Source organism: Citrus clementina, unplaced genomic scaffold, assembly GCF_000493195.1.
Source record: "Citrus clementina cultivar Clemenules unplaced genomic scaffold, Citrus_clementina_v1.0 scaffold_1, whole genome shotgun sequence".
NCBI classification, from domain to species: Eukaryota; Viridiplantae; Streptophyta; class Magnoliopsida; order Sapindales; family Rutaceae; genus Citrus; species Citrus x clementina.
The window spans coordinates 24,813,430-24,825,788 of record NW_006263303.1 but is presented as its reverse complement, the minus strand read 5'-3'; the positions used below and the strand labels follow the sequence as shown (position 1 = coordinate 24,825,788).

At 35.7% G+C, this 12,359-nt stretch overlaps 1 protein-coding gene across 6 annotated transcripts; it reads left to right on the top strand.

The window, feature by feature from the left end:
- The first annotated feature begins 6,224 nt into the window (after window positions 1–6,224).
- On the top strand, window positions 6,225–11,735 carry LOC18054645 (sucrose synthase). Of its 6 annotated transcripts, none has more exons than XM_006452828.2 (14): window positions 6,225–6,312; window positions 7,807–7,931; window positions 8,027–8,153; window positions 8,247–8,398; window positions 8,482–8,674; window positions 8,818–9,153; window positions 9,235–9,330; window positions 9,435–9,608; window positions 9,701–9,817; window positions 9,929–10,095; window positions 10,176–10,400; window positions 10,510–11,073; window positions 11,198–11,336; window positions 11,486–11,735. In XM_006452828.2, the coding sequence occupies exons 2-14, from the start codon at window positions 7,834–7,836 to the stop codon at window positions 11,516–11,518; spliced, it is 2,421 nt and encodes an 806-aa protein (XP_006452891.1). In that variant the 5' UTR covers window positions 6,225–6,312; window positions 7,807–7,833; the 3' UTR covers window positions 11,519–11,735. The 6 variants fall into 6 exon arrangements, with proteins under 6 accessions (XP_006452891.1, XP_006452889.1, XP_006452887.1 ...); XM_006452826.2 differs by lacking the exon at window positions 6,225–6,312 and adding an exon at window positions 7,025–7,123; XM_006452824.2 differs by lacking the exon at window positions 6,225–6,312 and adding an exon at window positions 7,038–7,147.
- Window positions 11,736–12,359: the final 624 nt, after the last annotated feature.

Sequence of the window (12,359 nt, the reverse complement as noted above, 5' to 3'; positions counted from 1 at the left end):
GATATCACGAGAAGATTTTATGCGTTAATAATGTTTAGTGCTCTGTACCGAGTCAACGACCTTTTCATCATGATTCATGAGGCAATTAACAATTTTCACATGAGCAGTCTTTGATCCTAAACAAAGCTAATTGGCCCATCTTTTGCTTCAATTGCAAGCAGAAAACCGTCCCAACTAATAACACACTTTTCTCATTTTCCCCCGGTTGCCTCAATTGGGGGACATCAGATCTTATGTTAGGGTTATACCATTAAAAAAAGAAAAAATAATAATCTTCATAACTTCATAAAAGAACACGTTTGTAATAATTTTATAACACCAAGATTTGAATGAATAAATGAATAGATAATTCGCGCGGTTAAAATGTAAGCCGCAATAAATCTTTACACATCAAAAAATATATATTTTTTTTGGGTACATATTTGGGATTGAGGTCCAATCAAGCTTTTCAGTCCATTATTATAGATCAGAAACGCAAGTGTTATTAACCAGCCAATTATTAACTACCAAGTGAACGTTTTAAAATTGACGCTCTAGTTGATGAAAGCACAACCGTTAATCATGATATTATATGAAGATACCTACATTATTTAGGTAAAAAAAATTTTAAAGTTCTTATCATCGGTTTGTTCGGTCACGAGTTCATTCAAACTCTTTTGTCGGGTCTCAAATTTTGTCCATCTCACTAACATGTATTTGGTCCAAGAGAGAAGTTTTATACTTATAATATAGAGTTTGAGTCTCTATAAGAATTTTATAAAAATTAATTTCAGCATATCTTTAATTATTAATTAATTAAGTGTAGACAGTGTATCAATAAATAATGGTAATTCTAATTATATAGTATGGTTATAAATATTAATTATAATATTTAATGTAATATAATAACAATGTATAACATAATTAAAAAAAAAAATTGTTAATCTCATTTTAAAGCCTGCGATCGAGTCTCCTTTGTATCTTCGTCAGCACTCACGTGAAACAAAATTTCTTTCATTTCTTCCACGTGGAAAATTACACAACGTTGGCTCGACAGCTTTCAATTGGAATTTCGCGCATCGGAGAGTTGAGATATTTTGATGAGAATTGACCGATGAGTTTGGTATAGCCGTTCTTCCCATTTGGTAAAGTTGTAACCATTGGTGATTCTAAGCGACTTTCTTTTAATTTAATTTTATTTCATTTTTTGTTTTGTCCAATGAGTTTAATTGAAATGGGATTGTGCAAGTCTTGACTTTTAGTTTAAGGGTATTTGGCTGGAGACCCAACTACCACAATCAATTGAAATACATATGCAAAAAAACAAGCAAACTACCGAAATCCTAATTGGATAATTTACAAAAAATTAAAAAAAAAAAAGAGGAGTGAGAGGGAGTGAGGGGCTCACCTGCCTAACGTTGCTTTCTTTACTTAATTTCTTACAAGCTAGCTACCAAACTTTTCTTGGCTGGGGAAATTGATTAATAAACAATAATGATCAGCTTTTTCTAGGGCCAGCTTTGCTACTTGCTCTGTTGCCTCCACCTGCTGGAATGTAGCTGTGTTATGATTAGATTTTGCGTTAAATTATTATTATTATTTTTCGTGGAGTTTGGATGGTGGGTGTGCGTCGTCAACTAGGAAAAGCACTGCCAATTTGGTTGAGAATAATTGATAGAACAATTTTTTTTTAAATAATTTGATACAAAGAATTTATTATGTGAGCAAATGATGAGCTTGATTATTCACTGAATTATTAAAAAAGTATGAGAAATGTAATTAGAAGACAAAATTTTACTCAAATTACATCGATTTAGCTATAAAGAAAAAACAAATAAAAAGCTAAATACAACTCACTAAAGTACGCAGAAAATTATTGTTTACTTCTCATTGATAACTAGTGATTGAAGTACTCAAATTCATCAGGGTAAACTTCGATTCATCTTGGGACAAAATAATACTTTTTAATAATTTTTAAAAAAATATGAAAACCTCATTTCACTCCCATTTCTATTTAGAAGACAATGGACTCATACTGATTTTTTTTTTAAAACCTTCTAAATATTAATTGAGGATAAATTAATATTTTTATACTTTTGAGGGATAAATTAAAAATTGTCATTTAACTTTTAAGTAGGAGGTAAACTAATTTACTTTGCACAATAGACATCATGGGTGACTTCACATAAAATATTTAGTACAAATCGTAATATTGGTGCACTAAAATTACAGTAAAATATAGTAAAAATGTACCGTCAGTAAAATATAGTGAAAATGTACCGTCATGGTCACGACAATATTAGAAAAAAGTTGTTGACAAATTGATGCCTATAAACTTATATAACGATCTACTCCAACATGCACTTTATTTTGTTTCCCCTCCTAAACGATTAGTGTATCTTCTTCGTTCTCGTTAAATTAGAATAAGATAAGAATTATACTATTGTTGAGTCTTATGCGGAGCAACATAAGAAAATTTAAGATGAGACAAATCCAATGACTAACCATAATTACAGTACGCGCGCGCACGATAACTTTAATTTTACGAAGATTTTAGATATATACATTTGTAATAGGAACTTAATACAAACTATGTAGATCTACTGAAACAAAATTAAAAATCTCTCTAATCTAATTACATTTAAGAAAAATGTGCTCGTATTTTCATTTATTTAGGGATGATAAAATCCTCAACGGGTTTGGGATCGCATGGAACCCCACTCCAAATGGAAAACTTTTTGAATAATTTTTTGGGAATAAGGTGGAGAATGAAGGAAAAATAATCCCCAAATTCTTAAAGGGGTGGGGTTGGATTTTGTACTCCCCAGCTCCAGCCCCACCCCAATCCCAATCCCAATCCCATTATATATAAATATTTTTTTAATTCTTATTTAATAATTTTGTTTTATCAAATATAATGTCAATTAATAATTTTTATGTAATATAAATAAAATATAACTAAAAGAAAATCCTACAATATAATTTTTTTTCGACTCTAAAATATTATTATGTTTTTTTTCTCTTTTATGGTGCTGCTCTCTTCAAATATTTTTCAATTTCGATATCATTCTAAGATATTATTTTAAACTTTTAGAGTTTTTTTAAATAATATAAATACTTTATAATATAGTGATAATTTTATTTTAAGTCTATAATTTTTAATTTATTAAAATTATATATTTATACCTATTATAAAATAGATAAAGAAAGAATGAGGTAGAGAGGAGAAAATTATTCTTTACATAGAGATTTTTCATCTCCATCTTATTAAATTTAATAAAAAATAAAATAAAAAATGGAGACAAAAATTTTGTATGAAGTGGGGAATGGGTAAGCCTCCCATCCTCACCCGCACCCCATTACCATCCCTACATTTACTTCTATTGTTTTTTTAGTGGAGATAAATCTCTTGAGAGAGTTTGATTCGTAGCGCCAGCTCACCATTCAACAATTCAACTGCAAACCCAATGACTGTCTTTTGTTTGCAAAGCTTTTTTATTTTTTATTTTTATTTTTTTGTTCTTCTGGAAATCTTGACGGCGTTAAAAATAGGGGGGAAAAGCCGGAAAGATGCAACAACACTGATGATAATTACTAGACATAGCAATGTAAACACGTAAGAATTTTTTTTTCTTTTTATGGCCTCTGGATACTGTCATTGCGTTGGAATAAATTAATGGCGAACCAGTGTGGTCCCAACTTTCCGTAATCAAATGTCCAGACTCAGCGACAAGCCGTCCAGATACAGCTAAAAGGTTTTCGATGGCAGTACAAAATTTTGGAGGATTAAAAATTTTTAAAAAGTTATTTTATTTTTTTTTAGAAGAAATGTAATTGTGAAATTTGAGCAATACGGATTTTTTTTTTAATTTTTAATTTTGTATAACTTTTAAAGATACTGACGGGCTCGGATTATCACTCTATAATCTGACTCGGAAAATCGATCTAAAAACATTGAACATCTGATTTTGAAATGAACAAAATTAATCTCTCGTAAGCAGAGACGAAACTAAGATTAGATATTATACTGAGATAAACTTATAAAGTAGATATAAGATGTCGTCCGTCCAGATAGAATATTCTATACTATGAAGTTTGTGACATCATGCTTCTGAAAGTCGAGGATACTTCTTATTATATGTTCGTCATGACAAGTTGAATAACTCAGGTGGAGAATTAAATGAAAGAACTGCTGAAATTTTCTTCTCGATATGCAGCAAGGTCATATCACAGAGAAATCATTACGAGAAAAAAAAAATTTAACTATAATTTGCGCACAGCTATGTACTAAGAAACTAAAACAAGGGGCTTTGTACGAAATTTTATAGGACTAGCACTGGCTAAAGCCCAAAACCAGCGGCTATGCTAGCTTCACCTCTGCTTCTAGGTTTTTGACCTTACGAAAAATTCGGCCGTCACAATATAACAAGAAGAAGATGTAAAAATTAAAATATTATGGGTTAAAGAATTTATAAAAATTATTTTAATAGATTTAATGGGGTTAAAATAATTAATAATAAACCACTCATATGGATTACTTTTTTTTTTTTTAAATTCTCAACGTTAAAATTTAAATTTTATGAGTTTATAAGTTTATGAGACTACTTCAATAAATATAACTTTAATAAATTTAATGATAGTTAACTTGTAACTTACATAATTTTTGTTCAATATTTTTGAAATCATTTTCTTCAACGAGAGCTTGAGCTCCCACTGGCTTGAGCTCCCACTGATCATGATGCGGATCCACTGCTGACCTCGATCAGTTTTTTTAATAATTACAGCCTAAATATTTATTTTACCATTAATTTAATACATAAGTATCATATCATTGGGATAAAATGAATTTTAGATCAGTGAGTAAAGTATTATTCTATTTTAATGAGTCTAAAAGTGAGCTAAGGAGGAGACAAAATGGAGAGAATAGAAACGGTCGTCCACAATTAAAGGAACAATTTCGTAATTCTTATCAAAATGTTACAAAAGACCTAAAGAAATGCCGAGGAAGAAGGGTTACCGACCAATGAAATCAAATACCACCGTCCACAAAAACCACAGTGCCGGCCCCTGTATTTTTTTTTTTTTAAATTTACCAGCAGCTGTAATTTTTTATTGGATCTCAATTATGCAACTTGTAATTAAAATTAAATCAAGAGCTGATGCAATTTGTCATGCGAGATTTTTAAAATTAAATAGTGACTTAATCAATGAAATGAACGGACAGAATTTGCACCGTAACTCAACTTCAAAACTTAAATTAAAAGAATTAAAACTTTTGTCGGTGCAGTCATTTAAATGCCACGTCAGCACCTAATGACCCAACCCAATCCAAATCCATTTCCAGAATTCGCTGTCTGGCACTTTTATTTATTAAGTGGGAGCCACCCCCCCTACAGGCTCAGCTTGATCCTGATTCCTGATAGGAGTAGCTCTCTCCCGGTCATAAACCTTTTGGTCACTGGCCAATTACATCACTCCACGTGGCATCAGCAAAATCTCCGTTCTTGTTCACATGCTTCCTTGCCAACAGAGCTGACCCCACCCTTTGTACCGTAACTGGCGCGCTGTGACTTTCAGTCTGTCATCACGAAAGGAAATATATTTTAATTGTTCTGCACGTTTATTTTATTAATCAAACGACGTGAATGCCCCCGCCTGGGTGACGTGGCTGGCGCTAACAGGAATTGGAAATCTAACCAATAACACGCGCCAAACCTTGCCACCTTTGCAGTGGAATTGGCCCAAGTTGGTGTGCAATAAACTAAAAAACAAAGGTTGAAAAGAAAGAAAGAAAGAAAGAAGCGAATTCCAATTTACAAATATAGTTTTTTTTTTTTGGAAAAGAATTTACAAATATAGTTTAGTCAAACACAACAGGGGAGGGGCCATCGAAGGTGTCCCTGAATAAAATAACAATTTTCTTTCTTCAATTTTCAAATTCAACGTAGATGTGTTGCGTCATTTAAGATATAATATTAATATGTGACTAAACTTAAAGTTGTAAAATATGATTTTTTTTAAAGAAAAAATGGGGCAACAGGGGCCTAAGGGAAAGCGGTTTTGTGAAAGGAACAATGAAACCACAGGATTAGGAAAGGGTGGTAGCAATCATGGCGTTTTCACGAAAATCTATTAAGCACCCTATAATCACGAGGAAGCAACACTAATACCAACACCAGATCTTTTAGTTTATTGATTTCTTTTCGTGTATAAAAGGACCACGAAGCTCAACACATTTCCCATCCCGTTTACAATTACAAATCCATTCTTTGCTTTATTTGCGTTCGTTTGGTTCGTTCATTCGTCGTTGTCTTCAAGCTTTTCAATTTCAAGGTAGCATTTCATCAGTTTCTTCATAAGCATATTCCTTATAGATTTTCTAGTTCTAGAGTTGGGGAAGCCCTCGTTTTACACAACTTTCTTAAATTTTTTCATCATTCTCTTGATCTGGCCGTAGTGTGCCACTGCATGTACGCATACTCCAATAGCGCAGCTGCTGAGTTGGAGCTGCTCCAAGTCTCCAACTTAGAGCCGTGATTTCGACCGTAGGATCGGAAGCTAAATAGAAACAGCTGTCGATCCAACGGTGGAAAGGGTGGTCTCCCCGTTGGAGCTTATCCGATTAGCTGGACTGGACCCAAATTTAAAATATTTTAGGAGTGATGGGTCCGGTTTACATTAAAATTCATGCCTTGTGTTATCATGAACCAAATGAGAGAGGTCCCACAGAATGCTATCAGTTTTTACCCACTTCAAAATTTTCAAATCAGCTGTCCCTCTTTGATTGTTTGACAAGTTTCGTGCGCTGCGATGACGGTACATTTGTCACCTGCATGATTCTCTCCGTAGCTCTTTGCCTTGATTGTTAGGTTAATTTTTTCCCATTTTTCTAGCTTCAACGTCTCTGTAATTGTTGTTGACTACCGTCTCCCCTCGATTTTTCCGCAACAGTACCAGTCGCAATCGCAATTCACGAAGCCTCAAACAAGATTTACCAAAATGCCCTCGTCAAGTGCCAATTTATTGGATGTCAGAATAAGTTACACATGCAGTTAAATAAATTCCGAGCTCTCCCACTATAAATCTCATCGCCAAGGCTACTCTAGCTTGCATTCCCATTCTCTTCATTGCGTTTCTACCGTCCGTACGTTTTTCTTGTTTTCTCTAGGTACTCTGTTTTTCTCTTCTTCCCATTCTTCTTCTTTTCGTCTAGTTTTGAATTCTTCTTCGAGGTCGAGGATCGTGTTCAATGCTCTAGTCTATCCTGTTGAATTACTTGTTCATATTTTACGCTGATTTTATTTGACCACCTCTAGAAACTCAGCCTTAAAAAAAGCTCCTCAGATTCACTGTTTCCTTTGCTAGAATTTTCTCCCATGCTTTTGTTGGTGGACTACTAAAAAGAAAAAGGATAAAGAAAAAAGAAAAGCTTTGATCCAAAATTTATCCCTGGTAGCCACACAAAGTGGTAGTTCAATTATTATGCCTACGCTTTAAAGATTTTGGTAATATTTTGTTTGGCACTATACCGGCCAACCAGCACATAAGTGAATATTCTTAACAAATTAAGACGCAATGTTAATTTTTAAGACGGTAATATAAGTTGAACAATATGGACTCTTTGCGTAATTAATATTTTAAGACTTGGTTGTTGAAACTTGAAACTGGAGGTGGGGGTAGGTTTAGAAATTTTTCGTCTTCTAGATTTTTTTATTTGACTATTCGGATTATCCATAATCCATTTCTTCTCTATATAATGAAGGTTGGTTTTGGATAGACAGCTATATCTTTACGTTATTTACGTTTGCTTGGTTCCTTGTGTTGCAGTTGAAGTTTTTGTTTGTCTGAGAATCAATGGCCGAACGTGCTTTGACCCGCGTTCACAGTCTCCGCGAGCGTTTGGATGAGACTCTCTCTGCCCACAGGAATGAAATCTTGGCCCTTTTGTCAAGGTATTTTCGATCAGCAAGTTGACATGAATTATTATTTTTATTACGATTTAAATACTGTGTTTAATGAGGACTGTGGAATGTTTTCTATGTTGTAGGATTGAGGGCAAGGGCAAGGGAATCTTGCAAAACCATCAACTTATTGCTGAGTTTGAATCAATTTCTGAGGAAAACAGAAAGCATCTAACTGAGGGGGCATTTGGTGAAGTTCTAAGAGCCACCCAGGTAACAATATCACCTTTTCTCTTTGCTTTGTGTATTTTGATTTCTCTACACGGCTCACTTGACTTGAATTGTTGCATGATCTGTGTAATTTAGGAAGCAATTGTTTTGCCTCCGTGGGTAGCGCTTGCCGTGCGTCCAAGGCCCGGTGTGTGGGAGTACATCCGAGTGAATGTCCATGCCCTTGTCGTTGAGGAGCTGCTTGTAGCCGAGTACCTGCACTTCAAGGAGGAACTTGTCGATGGAGGGTAAGTTTGGTTCCGATCTGCTGATCTCCTGCTTTGAAGTCGGTAACTTTTGTTTCCTGACGTTACTGCTTGCTCTACTGCAGCTCCAATGGCAACTTCGTGCTTGAGTTGGATTTTGAGCCATTCAATGCCTCGTTCCCTCGCCCAACTCTTTCAAAGTCTATTGGAAATGGTGTGGAATTCCTTAACCGCCACCTTTCTGCGAAGCTCTTCCATGACAAGGAGAGCATGCATCCACTGCTTGAATTTCTCCGCGTCCACTGCCACAAGGGCAAAGTAGGTTTTTTTCTTTTTTGTTTTTAAAGAAATTCTGTAGTCCTTTAGATCTGTTTGATTCTTAAGATATCAAAACGTTAATAGTCTTTAATTTGTTTCGGTGACTTCAAAATCTGTTATCTAATTCGTTGATTCTTCTGCAGAACATGATGCTGAATGACAGAATTCAGAACTTGAATTCTCTTCAACACGTTCTGAGGAAGGCAGAGGAGTATCTGACCACAGTGGCACCAGAAACGCCATTCTCTGAGTTGGCACTAAGATTTCAGGAGATTGGTTTGGAGAGAGGTTGGGGTGATACTGCTGAGCGTGCACTTGAGATGATTCAGCTTCTTTTGGATCTTCTTGAGGCACCTGATCCATGCACTCTTGAGACTTTCCTTGGCAGAATCCCCATGGTCTTTAATGTTGTGATCCTTACTCCCCACGGTTACTTTGCCCAAGACGATGTTTTGGGCTACCCTGATACTGGTGGTCAGGTAAGCTGGCAAGTATAGTGTTTGTATAATGTTCATTGGTTGTATGCTTTGTGGTTAGCTAATTTGGGTTTATTCTTCTAGGTTGTTTACATCTTGGATCAAGTTCGTGCCTTGGAGGATGAGATGCTTCTTCGTATCAAGCAGCAAGGACTTGATATCACCCCTCAAATCCTCATTGTGAGTATTCTAAAGTTCTATGAAATATTAGAGCGACTTATATTCGTGATGCTCTGTCATGAGCCTGATTTTTATTCGGTGCTAAATCTTTCTGTGGTACCCAGATTACCCGTCTCCTCCCAGATGCAGTAGGCACAACATGTGGTCAGCGACTTGAGAAAGTTTATGGAACTAAGTATTCAGATATACTTCGAGTTCCCTTTAGAACTGAGAAGGGAGTTGTCCGCAAGTGGATCTCACGATTTGAAGTCTGGCCTTATCTAGAGACCTACACGGAGGTAAAAATGTTGATTAAAATAGAATATTTTGTTGATCATGATATCCTTATTCTGGTTCCTGATTATTAAGCCACATTATTTTTTATTATCAGGATGTTGCTGTTGAAATTGCCAAGGAGTTGCAGGGCAAGCCTGATCTAATCATTGGAAACTACAGTGATGGCAACATTGTTGCTTCCTTGTTAGCACATAAACTAGGTGTTACCCAGGTTTGTAATTAAGACTTAATAGATTCTCTGATGATTTTTACTGCATTTTGATGCTTCTCTATGCTGCCTGAATTACTGACTTTGATCTCTTGGTTTGGTCATACTTTGCAGTGTACTATTGCTCATGCTTTGGAGAAAACAAAATATCCAGATTCTGACATTTACTGGAAAAATTTGGATGACAAATACCACTTCTCATGCCAATTTACAGCTGATCTTATAGCCATGAATCACACTGACTTCATCATCACCAGTACCTTCCAAGAGATTGCTGGAAGGTGAGATCTCTCATTTACAAATGATTATGTAATATGCTAGTCTTCTGACACCCTAACGTTTTTACTTTCTATAATTTCAGTAAGGACACTGTTGGTCAGTATGAGAGTCACACTGCTTTCACTCTTCCTGGACTCTACCGTGTTGTACATGGTATTGATGTGTTTGATCCCAAGTTCAACATTGTATCTCCTGGTGCTGATATGAGCATTTACTTCCCCTACACTGAGGAGAAGAGAAGGCTGAAGTCTTTCCATCCCGAGATTGAGGAGTTGCTTTACAGTGATGTTGAGAATAAGGAACACTTGTGAGTTTGCCTCTACCTACATGTGTCTCATGTTTGATGTGTGACTAAATTCTAGACACCATAGAAATTGTTCAAATAAATTCTTGTTGATAAATTCTTGTCAAAACAGATGTGTGCTGAAAGACCGCAACAAGCCCATCCTGTTTACAATGGCAAGATTGGACCGTGTTAAGAATTTGACTGGGCTTGTGGAGTGGTATGGAAAGAATGCTAAGCTACGTGAGTTGGTTAACTTAGTCGTAGTGGGTGGTGATAGGAGAAAGGAGTCCAAGGACTTGGAAGAACAGGCTGAAATGAAGAAGATGTATTCCCTCATTGATCAATACAAATTGAATGGCCAGTTCCGATGGATCTCATCTCAGATGAATCGGGTCAGGAACGGTGAATTGTACCGGTACATTTGTGATACAAAGGGAGCTTTTGTGCAACCTGCACTGTATGAGGCCTTTGGCTTGACTGTTGTTGAGGCCATGACCTGTGGATTGCCAACATTTGCAACTTGCAAGGGTGGCCCCGCTGAGATTATCGTTAACGGGAAATCTGGCTACCACATTGATCCTTACCATGGTGAGCAGGCTGCTGAGATCCTTGTTGACTTCTTTGAGAAGTGCAAGGCAGATCCCTCATACTGGGACAAGATATCACTGGGTGGCCTGAAGCGTATTGAAGAGAAGTAAGTCCAACCCCCTTCTGTCGTTTTATAAATTTCTGATTGAGTGTGTTCCAAGTATGTTATTGAGTTTTTTTTTTTTTTTTGTGTGGAGTTTTTTAACCGTTTCTTTCTCCCATCTTTTCAGGTATACATGGAAAATTTACTCTCAGAGGCTTCTGACCCTGACTGGAGTCTATGGGTTCTGGAAACATGTATCTAACCTTGATCGTCTTGAGAGCCGTCGATACCTTGAAATGTTTTATGCTCTCAAGTACCGTAAGCTGGTAAGCTTGTTGATCAATCCTTGAGGCATCTTTTTTTTCAGATAATGCGTTCTCAATTCAAAGTGAAAACGCATTCTTGATTATTTTCCTTTATGATAGAGAAAGCTAGCAAATTAAAATGTTGTATCACTCTGTGTGTGATGTTCCAGGCTGAATCTGTTCCTCTGGCTGTGGAGGAGTAAATGGACATTGAGGGAAGCTCTCAGGGTGGTTGGTCCGAGTGGAGGTTTCTTGAGTTGTGGAGAATAATGTCGCTTCCGGGATTGCGATTGGACAAAGACTTTTTTCCCCCCGTTAAATTTTCTTTTTTCCAATTTTTTTTTGCCTTTTTGCATTTCTCAGCATTGTTTGTACTTTTGGGTGTTCCACCCTCATCAATTCCATTATAGTTTGCGACTTTTTGGCCGTCTTGTAGTTGCTATTTTTCTTCTAATTGCTCAAGTCCCAAACTAACAAGGCAACTTAAAAGCCAATAAGTAGGTACTGAGAAACAAGATTTACTTTATGTTTCAGTTTCAGTCTCCGTCTCCTGCATCTGCTTAAAAGGGAGAAAGAATACACAAATCCAATCCACACAGAACATGGCCATTGATATTTGGAAGTGTTGTGGTCACAAAATTAATCCATACATACGTCAGGCTTATCTAACTCTACACTATATAATGCTCATCAGTACAGAACACCCATCTGTGTGCTTAATGGCATTTCTTGACATTTTTATACAACATGGTATCCATCTAAATGTGACTCTTCAGTCGTCGATCCCATAATTTTTCTAAGAACAGGTCACCTCATTGGATGTGGAATTTTTAACTAACTTTTATCTTAAGTAATCTATCCGCCGTTCATTTATTAAATGTTAATTTTCCGTAACACGTGCGATATTACAGCATTCAATCTATCACAATCACCTGGCCTTTTATTTTTTATTTTTTCAATTGAAATATATTAGGTGTATTTAATATTGAGATCGGTTGTAATTTAAAGTATTAAAATATTTGATAAATACTACGTGTGATAACT

Bases quoted from the DNA above. Each gene is read 5' to 3' on its own strand.
- LOC18054645 (XM_006452828.2), top strand. From the start codon at position 7,834: ATGGCCGAACGTGCTTTGACCCGCGTTCACAGTCTCCGCGAGCGTTTG. The intron at 8,675-8,817 runs GTAGGTTTTTTT...ATTCTTCTGCAG, and splicing joins TCCACTGCCACAAGGGCAAA to AACATGATGCTGAATGACAG. The intron at 10,401-10,509 runs GTGAGTTTGCCT...TTGTCAAAACAG, and splicing joins GTTGAGAATAAGGAACACTT to ATGTGTGCTGAAAGACCGCA.